At 41.3% G+C, this 24,927-nt stretch overlaps 2 protein-coding genes across 30 annotated transcripts in view; one reads left to right on the top strand and one right to left on the bottom strand.

Annotated features, from left to right (window-relative positions):
• ERAP1 (endoplasmic reticulum aminopeptidase 1) overlaps positions 1–15,187 on the top strand; it is a 46,139-nt gene extending 30,952 nt beyond the window's left edge. For 2 of the 4 annotated variants that reach the window (XM_057307232.1, XM_057307233.1), the window contains exons 12-19: positions 1,958–2,037; positions 2,606–2,789; positions 4,137–4,371; positions 5,732–5,916; positions 7,977–8,138; positions 8,629–8,769; positions 9,331–9,412; positions 13,509–15,187. In XM_057307232.1, coding sequence (XP_057163215.1) covers positions 1,958–2,037; positions 2,606–2,789; positions 4,137–4,371; positions 5,732–5,916; positions 7,977–8,138; positions 8,629–8,769; positions 9,331–9,412; positions 13,509–13,664 — 1,225 coding nt within the window. In that variant the 3' untranslated portion in view covers positions 13,665–15,187. The remainder of the gene's footprint in view (positions 1–1,957; positions 2,038–2,605; positions 2,790–4,136; positions 4,372–5,731; positions 5,917–7,976; positions 8,139–8,628; positions 8,770–9,330; positions 9,413–13,508) is intronic. The other 2 variants (XM_026498579.4, XM_026498580.4) reach the window with 1 other exon arrangement.
• A 1,527-nt stretch (positions 15,188–16,714) lies between these two features.
• The window catches only part of CAST (calpastatin), a 113,217-nt gene continuing 105,004 nt past the window's right edge, over positions 16,715–24,927 (bottom strand). For 17 of the 26 annotated variants that reach the window (XM_044383990.3, XM_048220960.2, XM_044383991.3 and 14 more), the window contains 3 exons: positions 24,510–24,581; positions 17,961–18,026; positions 16,715–17,017 (listed from right to left, as the gene is read on the bottom strand). In XM_044383990.3, the coding sequence (XP_044239925.2) occupies positions 17,976–18,026; positions 24,510–24,581 (123 nt within the window). In that variant the 3' untranslated portion in view covers positions 16,715–17,017; positions 17,961–17,975. Of the gene's footprint in view, positions 17,018–17,960; positions 18,027–18,269; positions 24,582–24,927 lie in introns of those variants that run through there. The other 9 variants (XM_057307234.1, XM_057307237.1, XM_057307235.1 and 6 more) reach the window with 1 other exon arrangement.

Here is a 24,927-nt window from a genome sequence, read left to right as displayed (position 1 = left end):
ATTGTTATTCAGCTCTGTGACTTCTATTTGGTACTTAAATTTTCTAACTCTTCAAGTTCTCACTGTATTCTTCCATTCTTCTTAGTTCAGTGAATATGACCATTATTTTGAACTCTATCAGTTAAATTACTTACCTATTTCATTACTGTTTTATTTTTCTGGGATTTGTTTCACTTTCTTTTGTTTGGAATATAATCCTTGGTGTCCTTAGTTTGTTGACTTCATATGTCTGTTTCTGTGAGTTAGTGTAACCTGTGTAGGTTGCATGTGCCTAGTGGCTTTGGCTATACAGCTGAAGATGGAGTGGGATGAGGGGAAGTTTCCCGGGGCAAAATGCACCAAGGCTGTCCTGGTGAGATGGCTGGAGCTGGAGGGGGTATGGGCCCAGGGTTCCCAAATACTCTGTGCTGGAGCTGCCCTGGTGAGACGGCTAGAGCTGGAGCGTACATGGGCTGGGGAGTTCTGAGTCACTCCCTGGGCCACCGTGGAGAAACAGCTGGCTGTGGAGGAGATGCTGCCCTGGTAGGCTGTCTAGAGCTGGAGTGGGAACAGGTGCAGTCCATAGGGTCCCGGGTTGTCCTGCACCAAGGCTACCATGGAAGGATGGCTGGGCCTTGACTGGGTATAAGCCAGGAGGGTCCTGGAGTGCACTGCTGAGGCCACCCTGGCAGGTCGACTGGAGCTGGTGTGGGCTTGGGGCCTTGGACCAACTGGGGTGGCCCTACGCAGCTGGCTAGAGTGACTGAACCTTGCTCCTGTGCACAATATCATGGTGGAGGGGGAATGTAAACAATGGTGCTTACCAGTGCCTAGGACTGCAGAGAGAGTTCTAGCGGTTTGCCCACTAGAGTTAGTGGATTTCCTTCACCTATAATCTAGTTATCCTTTACATTGCTCTTTATTCATCTCGTCCCAGGGTGGGCAAGTCTGTGTGGGGCCTTGAGTAATATGCCTCCCTCAGTGCGTTGGGATGGGATCCCTGTCTCTGCCTTCTCTGTGTGGTCCCTCTCGTTTGTCGTCCAGAAGCTAGTCAGTCAGCCCTCAGTTCTTTCCCAGGAGGAACTGCTCTGTATGTAGGTATAGATTTGCTGTACCCACCGGGGGTGGGGGTGAGTTTGATGTCCTCCTGTGCTGCCCTCCTGGATCCACAGTAGCAGGTTTTTTTTTTTTTTAACTGCAAGTAAGTTGGAAACATGATGTCCGGTTCCCTGAAATACTTCAGTGTGGTGTTTCGGGGAAAAAAACAAGAACGTTCACTTTTGTAAGCACGGTATAATTATCAAAGTTATAAAATGAAATTGGTCTAATGCTTTGACCTATAAACCTGATGTACTCTTCCAGGTTTCCTAATACTATCTTTATAGCAGAAGAAGAAAAATCCTGGCTCAGGATTCCGTGTAGGCTCACAGTGTATCGTCACACATGTTCAGTCGTATTTTTTTCTTCTTTTCCTGAGACAGTTCCTCAACTTTTTTCTTTCTTGCCCTTGGCATTTTTGAAGAGCACAGTCCAATGTTTTAATAGAATGTCCTCCAGTTTTTGTTTTCTGCTGTTTCTTCATGATGAGATCTAGCTTGTGTATCATTGACCGGAATTCCACTGAAGCGATATTGTATTCTTAATAAATGATGTAGGAGTCCTATGGTGGCAATTTGTGCCGATTACAGTGGTCAAGTCTGTAAGGTAGGACCTCTGAGCTCCAATCAGCCATCTCTGCAGAGGATGCCAGGGTTCGCTGGAGCCCAAATTCCCAGCTCTACTGAAGAAGTCCGAGAAGAATGAATAGTGCTTGGGCCGACACCCCTTGCAAAGCTGGAAAACAAGCTGGTGACATCTTGACCTCTTGTCTATAGTAGTTCTCATCCCATCTTTTAAACTAGGCCTTGTCCGGCATATGATAGATGATTAATAACTGTTTGTTGAATTGAATCAACAAATAATCTGTCCTTTCTTTAAGGTACCTGTGGCATGTTCCATTGACCTTCATTACCAGCAAATCAGACTCCATCCAAAGATTTTTGCTGAAGACAAAAACAGGTAATTTACCATAGAAATAACTAGGTTAAGTCAAGAAGAAACTGGAAATGCATAAGACTTAGTTGCAAAGTTTTACTGTTTATGGGGGTTAAAACAGAAGGATCAGGTCAACCTTTATATTCAGCAAATTGTTGCCTTTCAATTTCTAGTGAAGATAGACGTTTCAAAATATTCTCTGCTGGCAAAAAAGAAAGCCAGTGTCTTGCCAGGTAGAGATTAAAGCAGTTGAGTTATACAATGCTAAGAAGGAGGGATTACTAGTGAAAATTCCCTCTTCCTTTGTTGCCACTGCTGGATCATATCCTATGCGTAGCCTGAAACATGGCTGGATTCTTCTCCTCAATCTGTTAATCTCAAAAAATGGGTGTCTAAAGCTAGTGCTGGCTTTTGCCTATTGGAATGGACTTTTCTTGTTTCTAAAAGAAATGTGTTCAATATGAAACTCATTTCAGTATTAAAATTGTTCAATATTAAACTTGCCTTTAGTTTCTTTGTCCAGGCTCTGCTCAGAAAAGCTTTCATCAGTGAAGAGAGAAAATGAAGCTGTGATTTATTTTATTTGCCCTAGATGTGCTCATCCTCCCAGAAGAGGTAGAATGGATCAAATTTAATGTCGGAATGAACGGCTATTACATTGTGCATTACGAGGATGACGGATGGGATTCTTTGACTGGCCTTTTAACAGTAGCACACACGACAATCAGCAGCAACGATCGGGCCAGTCTCATCAACAATGCATTTCAGCTCGTCAGGTAACACAGACTCCTCAAGGTCTTGGTTTATTTCTGAAAGCGGCTGTCAGCATTCAAATGCTTGATTTCTAAAGATGAAAATGATCGCTTGCTAGTAAGAAGCTGGACGGTGTTTTCCACTAAGTTCTTCTTAAATTCCAAGGTTGCTTTTAGTCTTAGGATTAACCACATGTCTGCGCCTACAGAGTAAGCTAATGCAAGTAATCTGTATTTTCATCTTGCTAACAACTTAGATCGGACTGATGGAAAAGTATAGAAAACCAGGAGACCAACCTCGGGGAGCAGACCGTTGTGCGTAAAGCCTCGTCCTGTAGCTTTCCTGACCGTGCTGGCGCTCAGGAGGGGTCTGCCCTGCTGGGTCTTTCACATTTTTTTGAAGCCTTCTTAGGAGACCACGTGGCTCGGTACCGAGTCGGTGGCAATTTTGTCTCTTGGGTTAAGGGATTTCTATCCCCCCACTGCTCAAACTGGATGCCTGAGTTTCGTGCAAGCTTTAGGGAATAGAGCTCCTAAAATGTGGCCCAGCCACATCATGATTGAGTTGTTGAGGACAGGGTTCACTCTGATTTTTGCCTTTTGACAACGGTTTTTAAGGAAATGGTTCCTAAGCCTGAAACTCAAACTTCTTCAGTATTTAGGCAGAGCTGCAGTTTCCAGGGGAGTCACCCAGGTGGGAAGAAACGATTCTATAATTCTCATTTCCTATGTCCCTTTGCTCTAAATGTTGAGTTCTTCATTTGCTGGACCTCTCAGGGTGGCAAAGAGCAATGGGGGATAAAGACAGAAGTGCTTTATCAAGCTGTTTCTGCCTCCCTGGGACTATTTCCCCCCGTAATATTGTTGCTTAAATCTTGGAGGGTTTTGTACTTAACACGTACCCTGCCACTGAGACTTTGAACACCTGCCCTCCATAACGAAGGCTTTTTATCTATATTCACTTTCTTTCTGAAATGGAGACAAGAATGTGTTTAATCCAGACACTCAGCCTTTGACCGAGCGGCAGTCTCTCTGACCAAGATTACTGGTTTTGATAAAAATCGCCATCTTACTCTAGCTGTTGAGCACCCAATCTGTGGTTTCTTAGAGGGACAGACGCTGACCTGTCTCCATTTTGTCTTCACCACGAGTTAGGATTGGCTCCATTATTATTCAAGAAACTTCCTCCACAGTGGTAAATAAGCCAGTGTTATGTGTGAAAGAAAAGATACTTATATAAAGATCACTGTTAATAAGGGGGGATTTATTACCTGACTGAATGTTTTACTGGAAGATTAAAATATCTTTTGAAACAGAAAGTTGATTTCCTGGTTTTTGTTTAAACTACTAACCATGGTGTCTCTTGACCAGCAATGGAAAGCTGTCAATTGAAAAAGCCTTGGATTTAACCCTGTACTTGAAACGTGAAACTGAAATCATGCCGGTGTTCCAAGGTTTGAATGAGCTGATACCTATGTATAAGTTGATGGAGAAAAGAGATATGAATGAAGTGGAAAATCAATTCAAGGTAGAAGCCTTCAATGAAGTGAATAGTTACATGCTGGTTTGCTTCTGTGCGGGTGTGGGAAGGCGTCCTCACCATTGTGTATGTATGTATGTCTTCATATATGTTGAAGAAAATTACATCAAATTTAACTCAGTATTGGGATTAAATAGCAAAGATTTGGGTTTCATTCTGACACAAAAAAGACACAGCAGCGTACGAATCTGTACTTAAATTTTACGGATTTGTTTTTCCCTTCTTTTTGCAAATCCTTTATTTCATTTTACTGCTGTCTTTTGATGGTTACTATTTAATTTCTATATTTTATTCAAGTTAACATATAGTGTATTATTATTGTCAGGGGTAGAATTTTGTGATTCATCGGTTGCATATAACACCCAGTGCTCATTGCATTACGTGTCCTCCTTAATGTCTGTCACCCAGTTACCCCATCCTCTGGCCCCCCTCCCCTCTAGAAATCCTCATTTTGTTCCCTATAGTTGAGTCTCTTATGATTTGCCTCCCTCTCTGTTTTTATCTTATTTTTCCTTCTCTTCCCATGGGCTCATCTGTTTTGTTTCTTAAATTCCACATGAGTTAAATCATATGGTATTTGCTTTCTTTGACTGACTTATTCTGCTTAGCGTAATACCCTCTAGTTCCATCCACATCACTGCAAACTGCAAGAGGTCATTCTTTTTCATGGCTGAATAATATTCCATTATAAATAGACACCATACCGTCTTTATCCATTCATCTGTTGATGGATATCTGGACTCTTTCCATAGTTTGGCTGTTGTGGACATTACTGCTATAAACATTGGGGTGCAGGTGCCCCTTCGGATTACTACATTTGTACCCTTTGGATAAGTAACCAGTAGTGCAATTGCTGGGTCTTAGGGTAGTTCTATTTTCAACTTCTTAAGAACCTCCATACCATTTTCCATGGTGGCTGCACCAGCTTGCATTCCCACCAACAGTGCAGGAGGGCTCCCCTTTCTCCACATCCTCGCCAACACCTGTTGTTTCCTGAGTTGTTAATTTTAGCCATTCTGACCAGTGTGAGGTGGTATCTCGTTTTGATGGTTACCCTTAAGATACTCCACGACTCAGGTACTTGAGGAAGAGGCACAAAATTGTTATTTTTGGCAAATGTTATGAAGTCCTGTTGTATAATTTGCTCTTAAAATTTAGTCGTGTAAACTTAGTTGGCTTCAAAAGTGGCAGTTCATTGTGATTTTTAAATAGATGAAGGTATATTTATAAAAGATTGTGATGCAAATAGTAAAATCATTGTTTTTGACCCCTTTCATAATTAAATATGAACAGAATTTCGTGGTTTTAAAAATAAGAGTTGGATAAAGCTTTAAAAATCGATCCCCGTCGCCTGAGGGTATATCGGCTCATCTCAAAACACAAGGCGGCTGGGGACAGTACTGGTGACGTGTGTAACTTTCCGCAGGCCTTTCTCATCAGGCTGCTGAGCGACCTCATTGACAATCAGACGTGGACGGACGAGGGCTCAGTCTCCCAGCGAATGCTGCGCAGTCAGCTGCTGCTGCTCGCCTGTGTGCGCAAATATCAGCCCTGCGTGCAGAGGGCGGAAGCCTATTTCAGAGAGTGGAAGGACGCCGATGGGAATCTGAGGTCTGTGCTTACCGAACAACCAGTTAGTTCGTATAAAGGATATATTTTCTGTTTTTCTTTTATTTTTATAATAATTTTTTATTATGTTAGTCACCATACAGTACATCCTTAGTTTTTGATGTAATGCTCCATGATTCATTATTTGCGTATGACACCCAGTGCTCCATGCAATACGTGCCCTCCTTAATACCCATCTCCGGCCTATCCCAGTCCTCTGCTCCCCTCCCCTCTGAAGCCCTCAGTTTGTTTCTTAGAGTCCACAGTCTCTCATGGTTCATTCCCCCTTCTGTTTACCCCCCTTCATTCTTCCCTTCCTTCTCCTACAGATCTTCCTGCTATTTCTTATGTTCCATAAATTAGTGAAACCATATGATAATTGTCTTTCTCTGCTTGACTTATTTCACTTAGCGTAATCTCCTCCAGTCTCATGCATGTTGCTGTAAATGTTGGGTAATCGTTCTTTCTGATGGCTGAGTAATATTCCATTGTATATATGGACCACATCTTCTTAATCCAGTCATCTGTTGAAGGGCATCTCGGCTCCTTTCACAATTTAGCTATTGTGGACAATGCTGCTATGAACATTGGGGTGCATATTGCCCTTCTCTTCACTATGTCTGTATCTTTGGGGTAAATACCCAGTAGTGCAATTCCTGGATCATAGGGTAGCTCAAATTTTAACTTTTTAAGGGACTCCACACTGTTTTCCAGAGTGGCTGTACCAACTTGCATTCCCACCAACAGTGTAAGAGGGATCCCCTTTCTCCACATCCTCTCCAACATTTGTTATTTCTTGCCTTGTCAATTTTTGCCATTCTAACTGGTGTAAGGTGGTATCTTAGTGTGGTTTTGATTTGGATTTCCCTGATGGCTAATGATTTTGAACATTTTTTCATGTGTCTGTTAGCCATTTGTATGTCTTCATTGGAAAAGTGTCTGTTCATATCTTCTGCCCGTTTTTTTATTTGTTTCCTGTGTATTGAGTTTGAGAAGTTCTTTGTAGATCTTGGATACCAGTCTTTTATCTGTAGTGTCATTTGCAAATATCTTCTCCCATGCCATGGGCTGCCTCTCATCATCAGTGCTGTTCTTTTTGGGAAACTAAATTGCCTTTTAAGATTTTTTCTATGTATGTCTCAACTTTCTGTCTTATGAAATGCTGGGGGGGGGGTGCGTCTGGGTGGCTCAGTCGTTAAGCGTCTGCCTTTGGCTCAGGGCGTGATCCCAGAGTCCTTGGATTGAGCCCCACATTGGGCTCCCTCCTCCGCTGGGAGCCTGCTTCTCCCTCTTCCACTCCCCCTGCTTGTGTTCCCTCTCTCGCTGGCTCTCTCTGTCAAATAAATACATAAAATCTTAAGAAAAATAAAAAAAGGAAAGAAATGCTAGGAGGGAACTTCTATATATAAAAGTAAAGTATCTGGACAGTTAAAATAGGATTAGAATAATTTCCATTTAATAGAGGGAAGGCTTAGAACTGAAACAGCCATCCTGGATATGAACAGAGGCAGTACATGCCATACTAGTCATTTCTTTGGGCCTCCAAAGTCCCTGATGAGGTGTGTATAGTAGTTGCTGATACTGTCGAAGCTGAGTAGGTTCTTCCTGTATTTGGAATTTATTCTCGGACTTTAATATTTAGGGCTTAAATCTTTCTAGGACAGATTAAGCCCACAGTAGACATGGTTCCCTTTAAAGAAATGCTTCTGAACAGTGGTCCTATTGGATTCCTGACTTTTGTTCATGGACTACATCTTGCGTCCAGTTTGAATTTCTTACTTTTGACTTACCCAGTATCATTAAAAATCTGTTAGATGTGTAGGTATTTCTCAAAGTGGTTTTTCACATGATGTTTTTGAGAAGGGTGCTTAAAACCGAATTGTAGATGCTTTCTTGTGCCTCTTTCATAAAATCTTACTGAAGGAAAGAAGTGATTTTTGTTCATATTTCCAGGCATGTTGCTCTGGTCACTGGGCCAGTTTGTCAGCTTGTCACTGGTCACCACTCGACATCCAAACACACTTCCTGCATCTCAGACTCACCAGCAACGTTCTTTTCCACAGCCTGCCCAGCGATGTGACCTTGGCAGTGTTTGCTGTGGGGGTCCAGGACCCTGAAGGATGGGATTTTCTTTATAGAAAATATCAGTCGTCTCTGTCTTCTTCCGAGAAAAATAAAATTGAATTTGCCCTCAGTATTAGCCAAGATAAGGACAAGCTTCAGTGGTGAGTAATTCATTCATGTTCCCGTGGCCACGAGGAGTTAAATGAGCTCAGATCCTTCCAGCATCTCTTCGTTCTCTTGGCTGGGAATTGCCTTTTCTGCTGGGAACATTTATTCAAGTGGGCATACATCTAATGAGTTCGGTAATTAATTAGGAACAGGTGTTAGGAAAAATATTTAAAGGAAGATATATTTGTGTCTCTAACACGTTTAGAAATACTACATAGGACTTTCTTACCCATTTTCTCTTACAAAAAAAAGAGGATATGTGAGAACGGGTGTTGTAAACACTACTTAAATGTTAGTTTTTATGCAGCTATCGCAACTTTATTTGCCTCTGGTCACCTATTTATCTTGTGTTTATTATTGACAGATTGACTTTTTTCTTTATTTTTGAAGTAATTATTTATTGAAGTAATTGAGTTATTGAAGTAATTGATAACTTTTCCAGAGACTCTTCATCGTTAACATTTCTTCGCTTCATCATTCTAGGCTACTAGAAGAAAGTTTTAAGGGAGATGTAATAAAAATTCAAGAGTTTCCACATATTCTTGGAGCTATTGGCAGGAACCCGGTGGGATATCCATTGGCCTGGCAGTTTCTGAGGGAAAATTGGGATAAACTGATACAAAAGTAAGTAGAGCCAAAAATTGTGCCGTGACTAGAAAGGTCCATGAACCTGCCTGTGTCTTAGCTTTGTTTGTAAAACAACAGTGATAGTCTAGAGGGATTTTTTTGAGTGAAGATAGCAAGTAGAGGGACTTAGAAAATTATTCTTAGAAAGTATGAAACATGAACTTAGTGCTAACTAATGAATCTGGAGAGTCAAGTTTCCCAGTCCATCTGGAATAATCCTTTTCCACCCCCATGGACCAATCTGAAGCCGTCCTGTGCACAGGTGACCTCACATCGTGGGTTAGCACTTCTGCTTGCTTGCACCTGCCCTTGTCTCACTCTAGTAGCACTTACTAAGCCTGTACCGCTTTCTTTTGGGTACTGAATCATTTATTCAGCGGTTGGCGTATTTATTTCTTACAACTGTATCCTAACACATTGGAGGGTAGGGATCATGTCTTCAATTTTTCATGCCTAAGCAGTTTCTAGTTAAATGCTGTAATATACATAAGGCACTTTAAACATGCATGTCGAATGAATAAATATTTTGTGATACATCTTGACAATTTCCATTTCCAGGTTTGAACTTGGCTCAGCTTCCCTAACCTATATGGTGATAGGAACAACGAGTCAGTTCTCCACAAGAGCACGGCTTGAAGAGGTAAACAAAACTTTTAAATTTAAGTGAGAATTAGTTAATAAAAATGGGGTAGAAAAAATAAGGGTGTGATGAGTTAGGAATGGAGTCAGTAGATGGGTTTTTTTTTTTTTTTTTTGGATGCTACAGTGTTTTTGACACCAACCAGAATCAGTTACAAATAAACCATTGAAAACTATGCCTGTTCCTCAACATGTTAAGAAGTCTTAGCTCTGCCATTGAAAATTTTAGGGCTTAAAATAATTAGTGGAGACATTTAATCTGTATTTCTTAGGATGTTACAAGGGCTCATTCGCGGTGTAAATGACCGATGTGATCGTCTAGCTATTATGGAAGAGGTGGGTCTGGAATCTTGGTTCTCTGCTGTCCAGGTTCAGGATTTCTCATTATTTATATGCCATGCACTTTCAGAAAGAATTTCAGGCAACTTAGAAGGCCCATATATAAAAGAAATGTTAAATAACAAAAAGCTGCATAATTGACAGAAAGAGGTAACTACCTGAGGGACTTGTGCTGAGGATAATTTATTGCGGTTGTGCCCTAACTGTACCACAGCTTCCTAGCAGTCCCGAACAAATGAGGAAACAGTGTAAGTAATTCTCATTGTCTAGTAGGAGGGAACCGTGGAACATACAATTGTCCCACAAAAGCAGACTTTTCTTTCAGTCTTAAACTTTGAGGAATTTGCTGTTGAGGTCATTGTTGTGTGGTGTCCCTTCTATAATAACGTTTTCTAAAGGTGTAGAAAAATTTCACAAGGCTTTAAAAATAGGTTGCTCACAGATAAAAGCTGAGAACCTAATACTCCTCTTTTTGGGAGTAGTTCCATTGTGTTGTCTGGTTACACCATGATAGAGCTTGATACAGGGAGAATACTTTGGAAATGCAGAAGAAATGTCACATCCCTTCTCTCTAGTTTTCATGCCGGCTTGTAAAATTAACTGGCACATAATGTTTCAAGATCGAACTCTGCCGAGGTCTACAGCAGAGCTATTCTGGGTGACGATGAGGACCAGTCATGAGCTGGGAGTAGCTAGACAGCTGTCCACCAGCCGGATCTGTAGCAACAAAACATTTCATTCGGCACTTGCTCATTCCTTTGTTTTCTCATGAAATTTTTTAAAGACATGACATTTTTACTATAAGCCTGATGTGGTTTTAGGTTCTGGGGCTATGATGAAGAACAGAGTAGACAGAGCCCTTGCCCTCAGAGAGCTTAAATTCTGGGGGAATCAGTTATAGACAGAGTGACCTAAGTCAGGCGGCCATGTGTTCCGATGATGAACGAGGCCAGGTAAGGAGAGAGTGACTGGGTAAGGGAGCTTTGTCCTATGGGATGATGAGGCTTAAGAGCAGAGACCGGTGGAAATGCAGGTGTTTACTGTGTGCAGAGGAAACATCAGGTGCAAAAGCCCTGAGGTGTAGGGCATGGAAGTGAAAAAGCCTGGATGCCCTCAGAGGGGCGAGCGTCCTCCTGACAGGGAAAATGTAGCGGTCAGCCCGAACCCTTCTTGGCCATCATATCCAGTTCATCCCAGAGTCTCGTTGGCTCTGCTTGCAGCTCTCATTGGCTCTGCTTTCTCAGCTCCTGCCTGGCCTATGGCGAGAGCCTCCTGAATGGCTTCCCACTTTGCCAACACCAAACCATTTTCAACGTTTAAAACTGAAAATCAGCCCACGACTGACCCTTCCTTGAAACCTGACCTGTTCATCTTGGAATAAATTCCTAACCTTTCCTTCCCACGTGCACATGACCATGATGACTGGGCTCCTGCCCACCTCTCCAGCCAACGAGCACACGCCGTCGTGTGTCACCATCCTACAATACTTGAGCCACTCAGCTGCCTCCTGCTCCTGGACCAGAAGCTGTTGATCCTGTCTCTAAGCCTCTACACTTCTCTCTGCCAGGCTTGCCCTTCCCCTAACTTGTCAGTGGAAAGGCTTGTTGAATCCTTCAGCGGTCCCAGATCACGTGTCACCTTCCCAGACCTCCCTGTGGAAAGCAGGCCACTCCCTCCCCGGTCACTCTCCTAGCCTCAGTGTACTTCGTCCACGACAGAATAGTAACAGTAACCGTGTTGACGGCTTGCTGTCTTCCCAGGTAGAGTGTAAGCTCTAGGAGGACGGGGGGGGGGGGGGGGGGCGAGCCTGGTTCCTCGCCGCCACCTCAGGGGCCAGCACAGTAATTAGGCCAGTGGGACGAGTAAGAGCCAGACTACATGTTCAAGAATAAACGGATGGGGTTGAGGCCCTGACACATGCTGGGGTTCAGGGTCTGAGCTTTACCCACAGTACGTAACTACGTTCTCACCAGTGCTCGGCGAGGGAGAGACCATCCTTACTTTACAAAAGAGGAAATTGAGTTCCAGAGACGCTAAATCATTTACAAAGAGTCAAACAAGTTAGTAGGATAATATTTTTTTTTCTGTCTGTATATCACACTACTTATTGCACAGAAAATATCCTCAAGGAAGCAGGTTTGAATGCAGTGCTCAGTCGAGATGCCGCATTTCCCAAGGTAGATGAAGATAGGAGAGAGAATTTGGGGCCAGGAAGTTTGAGGGCAAGGCTTATCAGCGGGCCTTGTTACAGCTCTTACAGGTTTTTGTTTTTTTTGTTTTTAAATGGTACTATCATGAAGGGCTCCTTCGGGATTATTTAAAATAATTTGAAAATATTTAAGTAGCTTATTATGTTTAATCATTAAGTACTTCGTAAAATTTTTGATGTGATTGGCCTGCTGACAAGTGCCCGGAGTTGTTCTGTGACCTGAGTATGGATCCGGAGTCCGAGGGTCTGAAACCGTGGGCTGAGCTGCCACGGAAGGCGGGACGGCGAGGCCCGGGCCGTGGTGTTTAGGTGGCTACGGCAGGAGGGCAGGCCTGGGGCTCCTCGGAAAGTTGCAATGAGATACAATTTCAGAAGAACGCCGAATCACGTAAAATGGGAATTTGACCTTTTAAAAGCCTGTTCTTACCCTTCTCTTATTTCCAAACTCAAAATATGATAGAACGTGGATTTTTAAGGAATCAACTGTCCAGAATCCATGCTGAAAAAATAATACAGCTTGGCCTAGACTTACTTCCTGTCTCCACAGCCAAAAATTTATGGATTGTTATGAAAACTGAGGCGACGGGGTTGAGAACCTTTTAAGGCGAAACAGTACCACATCCGTCAGTGCTGTGTCAGAGCCAGACTGTTTGTGTCTCATGTGAGCTTCAAGGAGTTAAGAAACCCCGCCGCGAAGCACGAGGGGACAGCTGGCTCTTATCTCGTTAAAACCATGGGCAACCGTGGGTGGATTTTATCTTAGAGGAACAATACATGAGTTGTGGATTAGGATAAAAAAAACTTGGCACCGTTTGGGGGATTACCACCATAACTTGCTAAGAACCCTTTTCCTCAGTGTTATCTAATGATCTACAAGGCCAGAGCCAAGGAGAAAGACTGCACTCGTGTCTAGAAACGGTTTTACTTGGCAGAGAAGAAACTCCACACATCCTACTTTTTAGATACCGTGTTTAAAAAAAATAAAGTTTGCATCTGCGTGCATATAATAATACATATTAAATACACTCAAACCCTAATTATTATACAGTATACAGTGAAGGCTTTAAGAATCTGGCAACTGTGAATAAAAAAGCTGCAGAGAAAAATCAAAATTCGACATGACGAGGTATGAGCTCATTTCATATAGCTGAAGTTTATGTGTACGTAACTGTATCCAGACACCTGGCGCTGCCTTCTATGTAGAATTTTGACAAATGCTGAAAATTTGGCTTCAGTTTTCTTTTAACTAGCCTGAACTCAGATTTGTAATATAATAAAACAAATTTTTATTTATTTACGTATGTATGTATGTATGTATGTATGTATTTATTTTTAAGATTTTATTTATTTGACAGAGACAGCCAGAGAGAGAGGGAACACAAGCAGGGGGAGTGGGAGAGGAAGAAGCAGACTCCCAGCGGAGGAGCCTGACGTGGGGCTCGATCCCAGAACGCCAGGATCACGCCCTGAGCCGAAGGCAGACACTTAACGACTGAGCCACCCAGGCGCCCCAAAACAAATTTTTAAAAATCTGCTTTTTCTTCACCAGGTAAAAGAATTCTTCAGCTCTTTGAAAGAAAAGGGTTCTCAGCTACGTTGTGTCCAGCAAACAATTGAAACCATTGGGGAAAACATACGTTGGATGGATAAGAACTTTGAGAAGATCCGAGTGTGGCTACAAAGCGAGAAGCTTGAACTGCTCTAAGAGTTGTGCCTGGCTGGTTCCTGTGATGTGTAATCGTGAAAAAGTTGTCGAACGTGATTGTTTTCAAATTAGAGATGGCTGTTCTGGCTACAGTGAAGAGACTTCCTTTTCCTCCTTCCTCCTTTGTTCCTGTGAAAGGACCGGCTACTACACCGTCCATCGATGGGTCACTGCTACTGTTTTATTGATAGGTGTTGCCTTGCAATGTAAACCCTGGGGTGGGTTCCCTACCGTGAGGAAATTCCTTATTTCTTTTGCTTCCTTATTCTTCAGCCTTGTGCCTTCCAAAGCCCTGCTCCCCACGTGTGTCATCCATGTGTGTCCCTGTCCTCTGAAGTCTTGTGAATAGTGGGGACTACTGAACGGTGAACGCTGGGATTGGGGCCTAAGCCAGTACGTTCCACCTTTCCCTTCCCTGCTGCAGGCCCAGGGGCTGACTTCTGGGCCCACGTCCTCAGGCCTTTTGGCTCTCTGACTTTTGGTCAGTCTCCCAGGAAGGCAGATGGGAGCTGGGGTGGGAGAGAGTACAAGGGGGTGTTTTATTACCCTGGTGTCCTTGGAGGTGGTCTCTGGCTGACCTCCAGCCAAGCTCGGATCCTGAGTGGCGGCCTTTTTTCCCCCACACAGTCCTTTCCACGTCTGCCTTCTTGTAGCTGCTTCCTCCTTTCAACCCTCTGGGATGAGAGGGGGATCGAGGGAGAGTCTGGCTTTCACTGCTCCTGGCAGTACTTGTGGGCTCCTTCCACACACCTTTGTTGAGAAAACAAAACTTTTTAAAGAACCCTCCTCAACTCATCCTAATTTGAGTGTGTGGTCTACTTCCTCAGGGACCCTGACTGACAGAGTGTCCCTCTGAAAAAGCAGAGTGCATTCAGGTCTAGAGGAGAAGGCTTTCATCTGAAGCTGAACCTGGGAGCTGTTAACTTCGGTAGGTGATGCTTCCTCTCCCTGCTCCATATCCGGCTTAGCTCAAAAATTCCCCAGTAACTTGTTACTGGCACTTACTGCCAGAAAGTCACAGCAGAGTCCCCCGTAAATTATGTACAACTGAAAATATTTATACTTAGCTTAAGTGTGGACAATGGATTGTCTTTGAAGTCTTTTATGAGTTTAATAGACTGTAAAATTGAAGATAAAAGAATATGATATGAAAAATGTCAATGTGTTCTAATACACTGTGGAACAGAGTGACTTCTGGACATAAATGTGTTTACAATCCTATTTTTATATGTATTGCATGGTCTAATGGTTTGAGAAATCAAAATAAAACCAGAAATCACTGATAATTTCTACCGCCAGGTATCAACCTTCTAAAAGACATACAAAGCCAAGACTTTAATGGAAAATATGTTTAATTGTGTTTTGTATTTTGATTAATGAAACACGGAAATAGTGGTTTTCATTTTTGGTCACCTGTGGAACCTATTTTAATTTGCTTTTGTTGAAGTCCATTTTCTAAACAGATACAATATTGCTACAACAATGTGAAAATACATTTTTGGAATAAAAGTTGTCTTACTGGCCTCTGTGCAGACATTTGCAATGACTTCCTCCTCGTGAGCTGGGTCCAAGAGGACTCCGATTCTGTAGCTTAGTCTAGTCCTCACTACCAGTAAACACCCAAGTTTTGAAGACCTTTCTAATGAACAAAAAGGCATATCAGGAGTACCTTTTATGTTTGCTATTACGAGCATGTCCTAAGTCTTTGGACTTAAAAGCACTTGTATATATGAATGGAAATCGGTAATACTGCAGCCGTTTCCCTGCACACTATCTGCCCATGCCAAAGGTTTCACTTAAAAAAAAAAAAAAACTTTAAGAATTAGAAATACAGTTAAATCCCAGATGAACAGTGTTTTTTTATGTTCTTGTTAGTGCCTTGAAAAGGTCTGTTTAGTCACTTTAACACCGGCTTTTATTATTTCCCAGATTTAGAATAGAATAATGCCCGCATCTCCCATGGGATAGATACACAGCATTGAAAGTGGGTGAAGTTTGCAATCCTATAGGTATGTGCGTGTTTTTTAAAGAGAATTTTTGAAGAGAATTTTATGCCCCATTATAAGCAGTTGTTCTTTTTGTTGCCCTCCCCCACCCTTAGACAGTATTGGTGATATTTAGTTTTAGTGAAGTCAGTTCAGTTCTATAAAAACTTAAAATACATTCTAGGGAAGGCTGTACTCTCGGAAACAAATTCCAAATCCGTTTGACGACATGGACCTGGTATGTTTTTCCTGCATTCAGTATCCAGAAATAAAGATGAAATTCTGTATCAGAATCCCCTCAAGGGTATCAGTGCTATGCTCACAGACAGACAACTCATTCCAAAAGATCTGAGAAACCAAAGTCATAGGATCTCAGAATCTAGTTCTTGAATTGCTGTGGGGGCAAAGCAGGTTTTTAACTTTGGATAGCTTTTTTTTTTTTTTCTTCCAAGTCGAAGTTTTTGTGTTTGTTTGGTAAATCCAACTTCCCTGAAGCCAGACGGGATACAGTGCGTGGACTAACGTGGCAATGGCTCTACGCAAATGATGGCTGCTCTGGTTACTTGTATCAGAAACGGAAAGCATAGCTTAACACAGGAACCCAAGTGAGTTCAAGGCATATGAATATTCTAAGGATCAGATTTTACTAGTCTCAGAATTTGTTATGTGGTGACAGTCTGCAGTTTGCTCTTCTGCCTTGATTCAAGTCTCTATCTTTTGTTCTCGCTCTAAGGTGCAGAAGTCCTAACCGCTGGCAAAAAAGAGGACTGGGGGCAGCGCGTCCTGGTCTGTCCAGGTTATCTATTAATTTATTAGCAGCCCAAGAGGAGATAATGTGCCCAATGTACAACAGTTTAGGTTTGACTTATAAACATTAACCCAAAGAAATCTCAAGTACAGTTCCAAAGCCCAAGAGGAAATGGATCATGAGAAATCAGGACATTCAACCAGTGCAAAGCATTGTTTTCCAAATGCTAACAACAATGAAAGAATTAAGTGCTAACTGAAAATACTAATGAGATTTACAGGCACTGTGTGTGTAGAATGTGCAAAAGTTTGCAAAGGTTTTTCCTTTTTTTATGTGTTGCTTTAAGAAACTATCAAATATATCTCATAGAAATATAAAGTTCCTGTCTCTCCCAACTGAAGGCATTTTTTTAAAAATTCAAAGTTTATCAGTACTCAGTACAATAACACAGAGGAACCACACAAATTCGTTTTCTTTCTGGGAAAAGAACCAATGTTTAGGATGTCAAGATTTGACAAGTAACACTGCCTAGAAGCCACCCAGAAAAATTTGCTGTTGTTCAAAGCCTTTTGTCCTTCAAAAGTCACCATCCACCAGCTGAAGATTTTATAGGGAGATACCTTGAAAAATTCAAAGGAAGAAAAAAATCCAGTAAACCATCTGATACATAATTTTCTTGATATAGTCATAGTAAATTTAACATTCACTAAAAGCACTAACAGCAACAAGAAATTTCCTATACGTAAACATGAGCATGTTCTTAGAAAATTCTAGAATTTAGGAAATAGAAAACTTGTAATTTGGGTGAAAATCTTTGGAATAGTTCTAATAAGGATACCTCCCTTGTTAAAGACCACGGTGACAGAGATTAACCCAATCTAACGTATGTTTTTATTTTCTTTAGGCTTTGGTCAGCCAGTGATCGTAAGATTTGATGGCTTAGCATTAAGACCTCTTCTTCCATAAGAGGAATTATTACATAGGAAGAATTTTAAAGGCGCTCAACTACATCTCAGAGATTCCCTCACCCAAATGAGCTCTTTAGTCACCATCAAGTAGAATTAAAGTACTTGACCTTGACCACTTTTGTTGATCTTAGTTTTGTAATCTTTTCTTTCACCTTTGTTCCCCAAAACCTTGTAATTTCCACTAGACCACACGGGGTACTTCTGGCCAGCCCACCATGTGGGTCTTGTGGTAACATCAGCATCATCAGAACATTTCTCTCTACGATGTCACAGGCTAATTGGGCTTTGTCACACTAACCTGCAGTCACAAGCATTTGGGTTTCAAAGACTCGGCTAGACTTAGGGTCATTTCCTTTAGCAGCTTGGCCAGATAATTTTAAAAAGCTCTTAATTATGAGATTACTATTTTTAAACGTTCTAGTAGATGATTCCATTTATTGGTTTTCAACAAATTAACCTCCAGACACTGCAAAGTACATTTCACGCCAATGCTATAAAGAGAGCATGAGTGAGAAGTGGACTTAGTTTCCCTCCCCTGTAACACAGGTCTGTAGACGGTACGGTCGTCTTCGTATACAACAAACGCCCACCTTACCAAATAGTGCGAACTTTAACTTGTATTTTTTTCATCAGCTTTTAGCTTGGAAGTTTCCTCTTTTGCCTAGAAGGGAAAGCAGAACCATCACTGAACTCTTTCTTTCCTGGATTAAGTATCAAAAAGCAGATCTATCAGCAGACCCCGAAGAGGAGATGAGCTTTTCAGAATTAAAGGGTCAAAAGATGACAGGTCAGTGGAGGAAAACCAGATGGGCCTTTATAAGGATTTCCTTTTCATTTAGCCCAAACTATGAACTGTTCTCCTTCAAGTCTGTAAACTAAAAATAATCTTAGGTGATTTAAAATGTTTTACTTTTTTTTTTTTTCTTTGAAGGCTAAGGTAATTGAAGAAAAACACAGGTGTTCCTGGATCATATTCATTCAGTCATGAGATAAGTGCAGGAGCCACTATGATCAAATCTGGTTCCCTATATCCTTTAGGGGTTCACTCCTTTTTCAGGTATAAAGTGACATATAGCATCAGCTGCAAGTGTACAATGATTCAATATTTGTATAAAATTTTAACTTACATTCCCTCCAACAGTGTATGAGATGCCCTTTACTCCACGTCCTCCCCAGCACTTACTTCTTTTTGATAATAGGTATCCTGACAGGTGTGCGGTGACAACCTCATTGTGGTTTTGATTTGCATTTCTTTGATGATGAGTGGTGATGAGCACATATGTGTGGGCCTGTTGGCCATCTCTATGTCTTCTTTGGAAAACTATTCTGCCCATTTAAAAAAAAAAACAAAAACGTTGCTTGGTTTTTGCTATTGAGTTTAAGTTCTTTATACATTTTGAATATTAAGCCCTTCTCAGGCGTAGGATTTGCAAATATTTTTTTCCATCGGGTCTGTCGTTTTTTTCATTTTGTTGGTGGTTTTCTTTGCTGTGTAGAAGCTTTTTAGTTTGATCTAGAACCTTTTGTTAATTTTTGCTTTTGTTGATGTTGCTTTTGGAATCCATGAAATTCCTGCTAAGACTAATGTCAAGGAGCTTACCGCCTAGGATTTCTTCTAGAAGTTTTATGGTTTCGGGTCTTAAATTCAAGTCTTTAACAACATTTTGAGCTTATTTGCATGTATGGTTTAAGATAGGGGTCCAGTCTTCACAACACTACTGCAAAGACTTTCCCTTTCCCCATTGTATATTCTTGACTCCTTTGTTGTAAAGTGACCACGTATGTGTGGCCTTGTTTCTGGGCTCTCTACCCTGTTCGGTTGCTCTATGTGTGTGTTTTCATGCCAATACGTTTACTGTTTTGGTAACTATAGTTTTGTAACGCAGTTTAAAATTGGGAGTGTGATGCCTCCGGCTTATTCTTAAGATTGTTTTGGCTACTCAGTGTCTTTTGTGGTTTAATACAAATTTTAGGATTTTTAAAATATTTGTGAAAAAATGCCATTGCAATACTGATAGGGTTTTGAACTGAACCGGTATATTGTTTTGGGTAGTATGGACATTTTAACAATAGTATCTTCCAATCCCTAAGTGCAGAATCTTTACTTTTAGTTGTGCCTTCTTCAATTTCTTTCATCAATGTCTTATAGTTCTTAGTGGATAGTTCTTAGTGGATAGTTTCAATTTATTTCTGGGTATTTTATTTTTTGATATAACTGTAAATGGGATTGTTTTCTTAATTTTATTGTTATTAACATATAGAATTACAACAGATTATTGTATATTGACTTTGTATACTGCAGCTTTACTAAATTCAACAGTCTTTGGTGGAATTCCTTGGTATTTTTTTAATATATAATATTCTATCTGAAAATAGTGATCGTCTTCTTCCTTTCCAATTTGGATGCCTTTTATTTTTCTTGCCTAAGTGCTTTGAACAGGACTTTTAAAAGAATGTTGAATAAAAGTGGTGAGTGGGCATTTTTGTCTTCCTAATTTTAGAGGAAAGTTTTCAGCTTTTCACCATTAAGTATGATGCTAGCTTCGGGTCTGTCATATATGGCTTTTATTATGTTGAGGTATGTTCTCTGTATACCAACTTTGTTGAGAGTTATCAGAAATCGAAGTTGAAATTTATCTAATGCCTTTTCTGCTTTTGTTGAAATGATGGGATTTTTATCCTTCATTTTATTAATGTGGTATACATCACATTGAATGATTTGGGGGTGTTGAACCAGACTTGCATCCCTAGAATAAATCCCACTTGATAATGGTACGTGATCCATTTCATACTATTTTGAGGATATTTTTAAAATCTATGTTCACCAGGAATAGTGGCTTGTGATTTTCTCATGTCCTGCTCTGGTTTTGTTTTCAGGGTAATGCTGGCCCTGTACAGTCAGTTTGAAGTGTTCTTCCCTTCTCTATTGTTTGGAAGAGTTTGAGAAGGACTGGTATTAATTATTCCTTGAATATTTGGTAGAATTCTGTAGTGAAGCTGTCTTTTCCTGCACGATTGGGAGGCTTGTGATTGCTGCTTTACTCTCCTTACTAATTACTGACCAGTTCAGACCACTTCATCCTGATTCAGTCTTGGTAGGATGCAGGTTTCTCTCTTCTAAAGGGTCCATTATGTTGGCATGTAACCGGTCATTATGCAATCATTGCCCTTTTGTTAATTTTTTTTTTTTTGGACTCTTTTGTAGATCCTCTTTTCCTTTTTTCTCTATTCCTTTGTGATTTGATGATTTTCTGTATTAGTAAGCTTATATTCCTATTTTTTTGTCCATTTACCATTGATTTTTGCTTTGTAGTTCCAATGAAGTTTATGTTGACAATGTAAAAGTCTATTTAAAGTTGACAACAAGCTTGCACTCTGAAGCTGTGTATTTTTACTCCTCCCATCCTTTGTTTTTTGATATCCATTTTACATATTTTTGTGTATCCCTTAATGGATTATTATAGTAAATGTTCACTACTTTTGTCTTTTAACCTTCATACTGGCTTTGCACGTGACTGATTTACACCTTCACATTATTCTAAATTTTACTATATATTTACCTTTACAATGAGATTTGTTCTTTCATAAGTTTTCCTGTTACTAATGAGTACCCTTTATTTTCAGCTTCAGGAAGTCCGTTTAACATGGCTTGTAACGCTGGTTTAGTGCTGATGAACTCTTTTAAGCTTTTCCTTGTCTAGAAAACTTTTGCTCTCTTTCTAGTGTGAATGTCAACTTTGCCAGGCAGAAGATTCCAAGTTGTTTTTATCTGTTTAATTTCAGCACTGGAAATAGATACTGCCATTCGTCCTGCGTTGCAAAGTTTCTGCCGACAATCTGCTGACAGAAACAGTTGATTTTCTTTTGCTGTGTTGAAGATTCTCTCCTTGATTTTTCACTTATGTTACTTGGTGTAGATGTCTTTAGATTCATCTTTTGGGGGGATCCTATGGGCACCCTGGATCTGGGTGTCTGTTTCTGCAGGTTAGGGAAGGGTTCAGCCATTATTTCTTCAAGTAAGTTTTCTGCCCCTTTCTTTATCTCTTCTCCTTCTGGGACCCCGGTAATATTAATGTTCATCTATCTTTATTTTTTTTTTCCCATTCTTTTTTTTCTTATTGCTCTGATTGGGTGAGTTCTGCTGTGTCTTTCTGTTCATCAATCCTTTCTTATGCTTCATAGACTGTTCAGTATTTCTGTTCAGTTACTGTATTCTTCAGCTCTGTGACTTCTGTTTGGTACTTTGTCATCATTCCCATCTCTTGTTGAAGTTCTCACTGTGTTCATTCATTCCTCTCCCAAATTGGGTGAGTACCTTTTTATTTGAGAGTGTGTGTGTTTGGCAGGGAGAGGGGCAGAGGGAGAGAGAATCCCAAGCAGACTCCCTACTGAGCACGGAGCCTAATGTGAGGCTTGACCTCATGACGTGGGCTGAAATCAAGAACTGGACGCTTAACTGAGCCACCCAGGTGCCCCATCTTCTTAAGTTGACCTCTTCATCAGGTATATCACTTAGGTCCATTCTGTTCTGGCTTTTTGTTTGTTTGCCCCTGAAGTTTAATCTTATTCTTTGATTTGGAGCCTGTTCCTCCTCGACTGTGTTGGTTTCCATACCTTAACTCAAACACTCGTAGTCCTCAAGGAGTGTCCTGATGCGGGAGCTGAACCTTATTGTTCAACCCTGCCCTAGCTCTTGGTTGTCTCTCAAACCTTTGTGATAGGCTGCTTGGAGAATTTTATTTTGAGTGGCTCTGAGTATGTGAGAGTGTGCCATGACCTGTCAGGGTCCTAAAGGGGAGGATCTCTTGTCAGCCTCTAGACTGAAGCTGATTGGAAGCCAGTGCTGTACACAGCATCATTTAAAGTCCTGTGAGACCACAATTTAAGTCCTGCTGCCTTGCCAGAGCCCAGTGATCTGGGCGGGGAGGGGAGGGCAGTCACAAAAACTAGCTCGCCAGGTGAGTATATTAACTACTTTCCAGGAGATACTGATGACCTGATGTGAGGTAGAGGGAGACTAGAAAGATAGTGTCCACTAGCCTCGGTCTTGCGAAGTATTTAAACAAACAGGCCCCTAGACAAGTGTTACATAAGGTGCCTGACCCTCACGCCAACGCATAAGCTGAGCCATTACACTTTCACAGAAAGTCTGGGTGCTTTTCAATTGGCTGCCTCCGTGCTGGACTCTGGAGCCGGTGAGTCTGTGCTCTCGAGCCCTTTAAGAAAATTTCTCAGATCATTAAAGCCTTGTGGGTCTTGTGGATACAAGGCCCCATTGCATTTCAAAGCTAGATATTTATGGCCTTATCTCTCAGATGCAGGTCTTAAAAGGTGGGTGCCTAATAAGGGGTTCAAATCCTTTGCTCCTCAGGAAGAAGCTGTGGGTTTTGAGTTCTCTTTTGACTATGGGTCATGGTGCCTGGGATTGGGTTTATGGGGAGACTGTGTTCCTGTCTCCTACCTGCTTCCGTTTGGGCCGCTCTCATTTGCTAGATAAACAGAGTCACTCAGCTAGTTGTGGGCTTTTTCTCACAGGATGTTGTTGGAATTGCACCTGTAGATCCAGAGTGTCCCCAGGACAAGGTGAGTTCAGGATCTTCCAGGTCACCGCCTTGCTTCCTAGAGTTTTTATGCGGCTAGAGTATGGTTTTTAAAACTGTACCTTTGACTTCTCATAGGGGATCATAGTAATAACCCTTTAAATTGTATGTTTCTGGAATAGGAAAGAATCTAGAAGTTGTCTCATCTAAGTTGCATTCCTGCCCTGAGCACAATGAGTAATTTTAATAGGAATCTTCCAATAGTTACACTCCATTAATGCCCAGCTTTAAGTTTTTAAGTAATCTCTATACCCAACATGGGGCTTGAACTCAGCCTGAGATCGAGTTACAACTCTACTGACTGAGCCAGCCAGGTGCCCCTGTAACTTACTTCTACTCATTAGTCTTAGTACATCTTTTTTCATGTTGCTCTAGAAAGTAGAACTAATAGTCTTCCCTTCCAGTTGGCATCTAATGCATACTCTGGACACAGAAACCCTCAGATCATCTCTAATTCTGTATATTACTTCCATGTCCTAAAATCTATACCAACCACACTCCCTGGCATTATCCGCATTGCAAAAAAAAAAAATTGCTATGGTTTTTACAGTACATAATCGAATTGTTGACTTTTTTTAAACTGGTGATTTACATTCAATGAAACAGTAAATGCACGTGTATTGTCGATGTGTTATACACAAATGCGAATGTGTGGAAGGCAATTTCTAGTAGTGGTATGGGTCTCTGAAGGAGGTGAGATGTAAAAGAATTCATCCTTCCCAGTATTTGCCAAAGGCTCACAGTGTGGGCTCAGTGCCCCAAAGCCAACTACTGAAAGACCAAGGAAACTAAGGATTGATAAGGACCAGTGCACTAGCAACCAGCATGTCTGCTGACTGCAGACACAGCTCAAGCAGAGGAAGCAGGAGTCACAGATGTCCGAGGGAGGTGAAAGTATGGAAGGAATTGGGCTGTACGCTTGTAAGTTGGCGATTTGCTTTTAAAGTGGTGAAAGAACTGGAACGTGCTTATAATACAAGGACGAAGAATCAAGATAAACAGTCTGGAGAGAGATGATTATTGACCCCTCAGAGAGAAGGGCCACATCAGGGCAAGCAGGGGAGCAGGTTATCAGTAGGAAGCTGTGTAGGAGACCTTAGGGATTTTGTGCAGGGTGGCCTCAATTTTCTCTCTGAAGTTGAAGGCAAAGCTAGGTGCAGACAGACAGTGGGGGGATGTAGCTGGAAGGGAGTTTGAGGAAAGTGGGATTGGGGGAGGGGACAGGGCCCACATTGATTATGGGCTGACACAGACGGCTCAGCAGGCATTGTGAACCTTAAAATTAGAATGGGCTCATCCATACTTTGTGTGACAAGGGGGGGAATTGCAAGAAACTTCAATTGTGTTAAGAATGTTCATTTCGATTTCGGTAGTCCCACATTCTTCTATAAGTTTCTATTTCTTTAGTAAGATATACTCTGGGATAGATAGTGCTTAAACAATTATTGTATTCTGAATAGATTCCAGCCAGAAACTAAATGGTTGAAAGGATACATGCTGCTCCATGTAACCGCTACTTTGTAGTAATATTTAGGGCTGTTTACCTGGGCAGAATCCTTTGCTTTACCTCCATTCTTGGGTGCTTTGGAGCTGGGAGCAGTTCTCTTGACTTTGTCCTAAAGCAAAGGAAATGTAATGAGGCTGCTTTAATCATCAAATAATGGAAAATTCTGAATACACACAGTAATGTTTAAGGTAGAAAGTAAAAAGGATTAAAAATACAGAGGAAAATGTGGGTCACACTGATGTTCTGCCACTTTCCATGAAAAGGTTTGCCCTTTAAAACAGCTTGTTTCTGTTGGTACTGGTTTTTGGGTGCCAACAAAGCGAGAACGGGCCATTTTCGGTGTTATGGAAAACAAATGTAACAACAGATCATCACAGAGAGCTAGAGGCAAATCTCATATAAAGTGCTGTTCACCAAAAAGGCATTATTTATCCAGGAGTCAGAAACAGGATGCT

This window comes from Ursus arctos, unplaced genomic scaffold (assembly GCF_023065955.2).
Source record: "Ursus arctos isolate Adak ecotype North America unplaced genomic scaffold, UrsArc2.0 scaffold_5, whole genome shotgun sequence".
Lineage (NCBI taxonomy): Eukaryota > Metazoa > Chordata > Mammalia > Carnivora > Ursidae > Ursus > Ursus arctos.
This window is presented reverse-complemented; position numbering and strand designations above follow the sequence as displayed.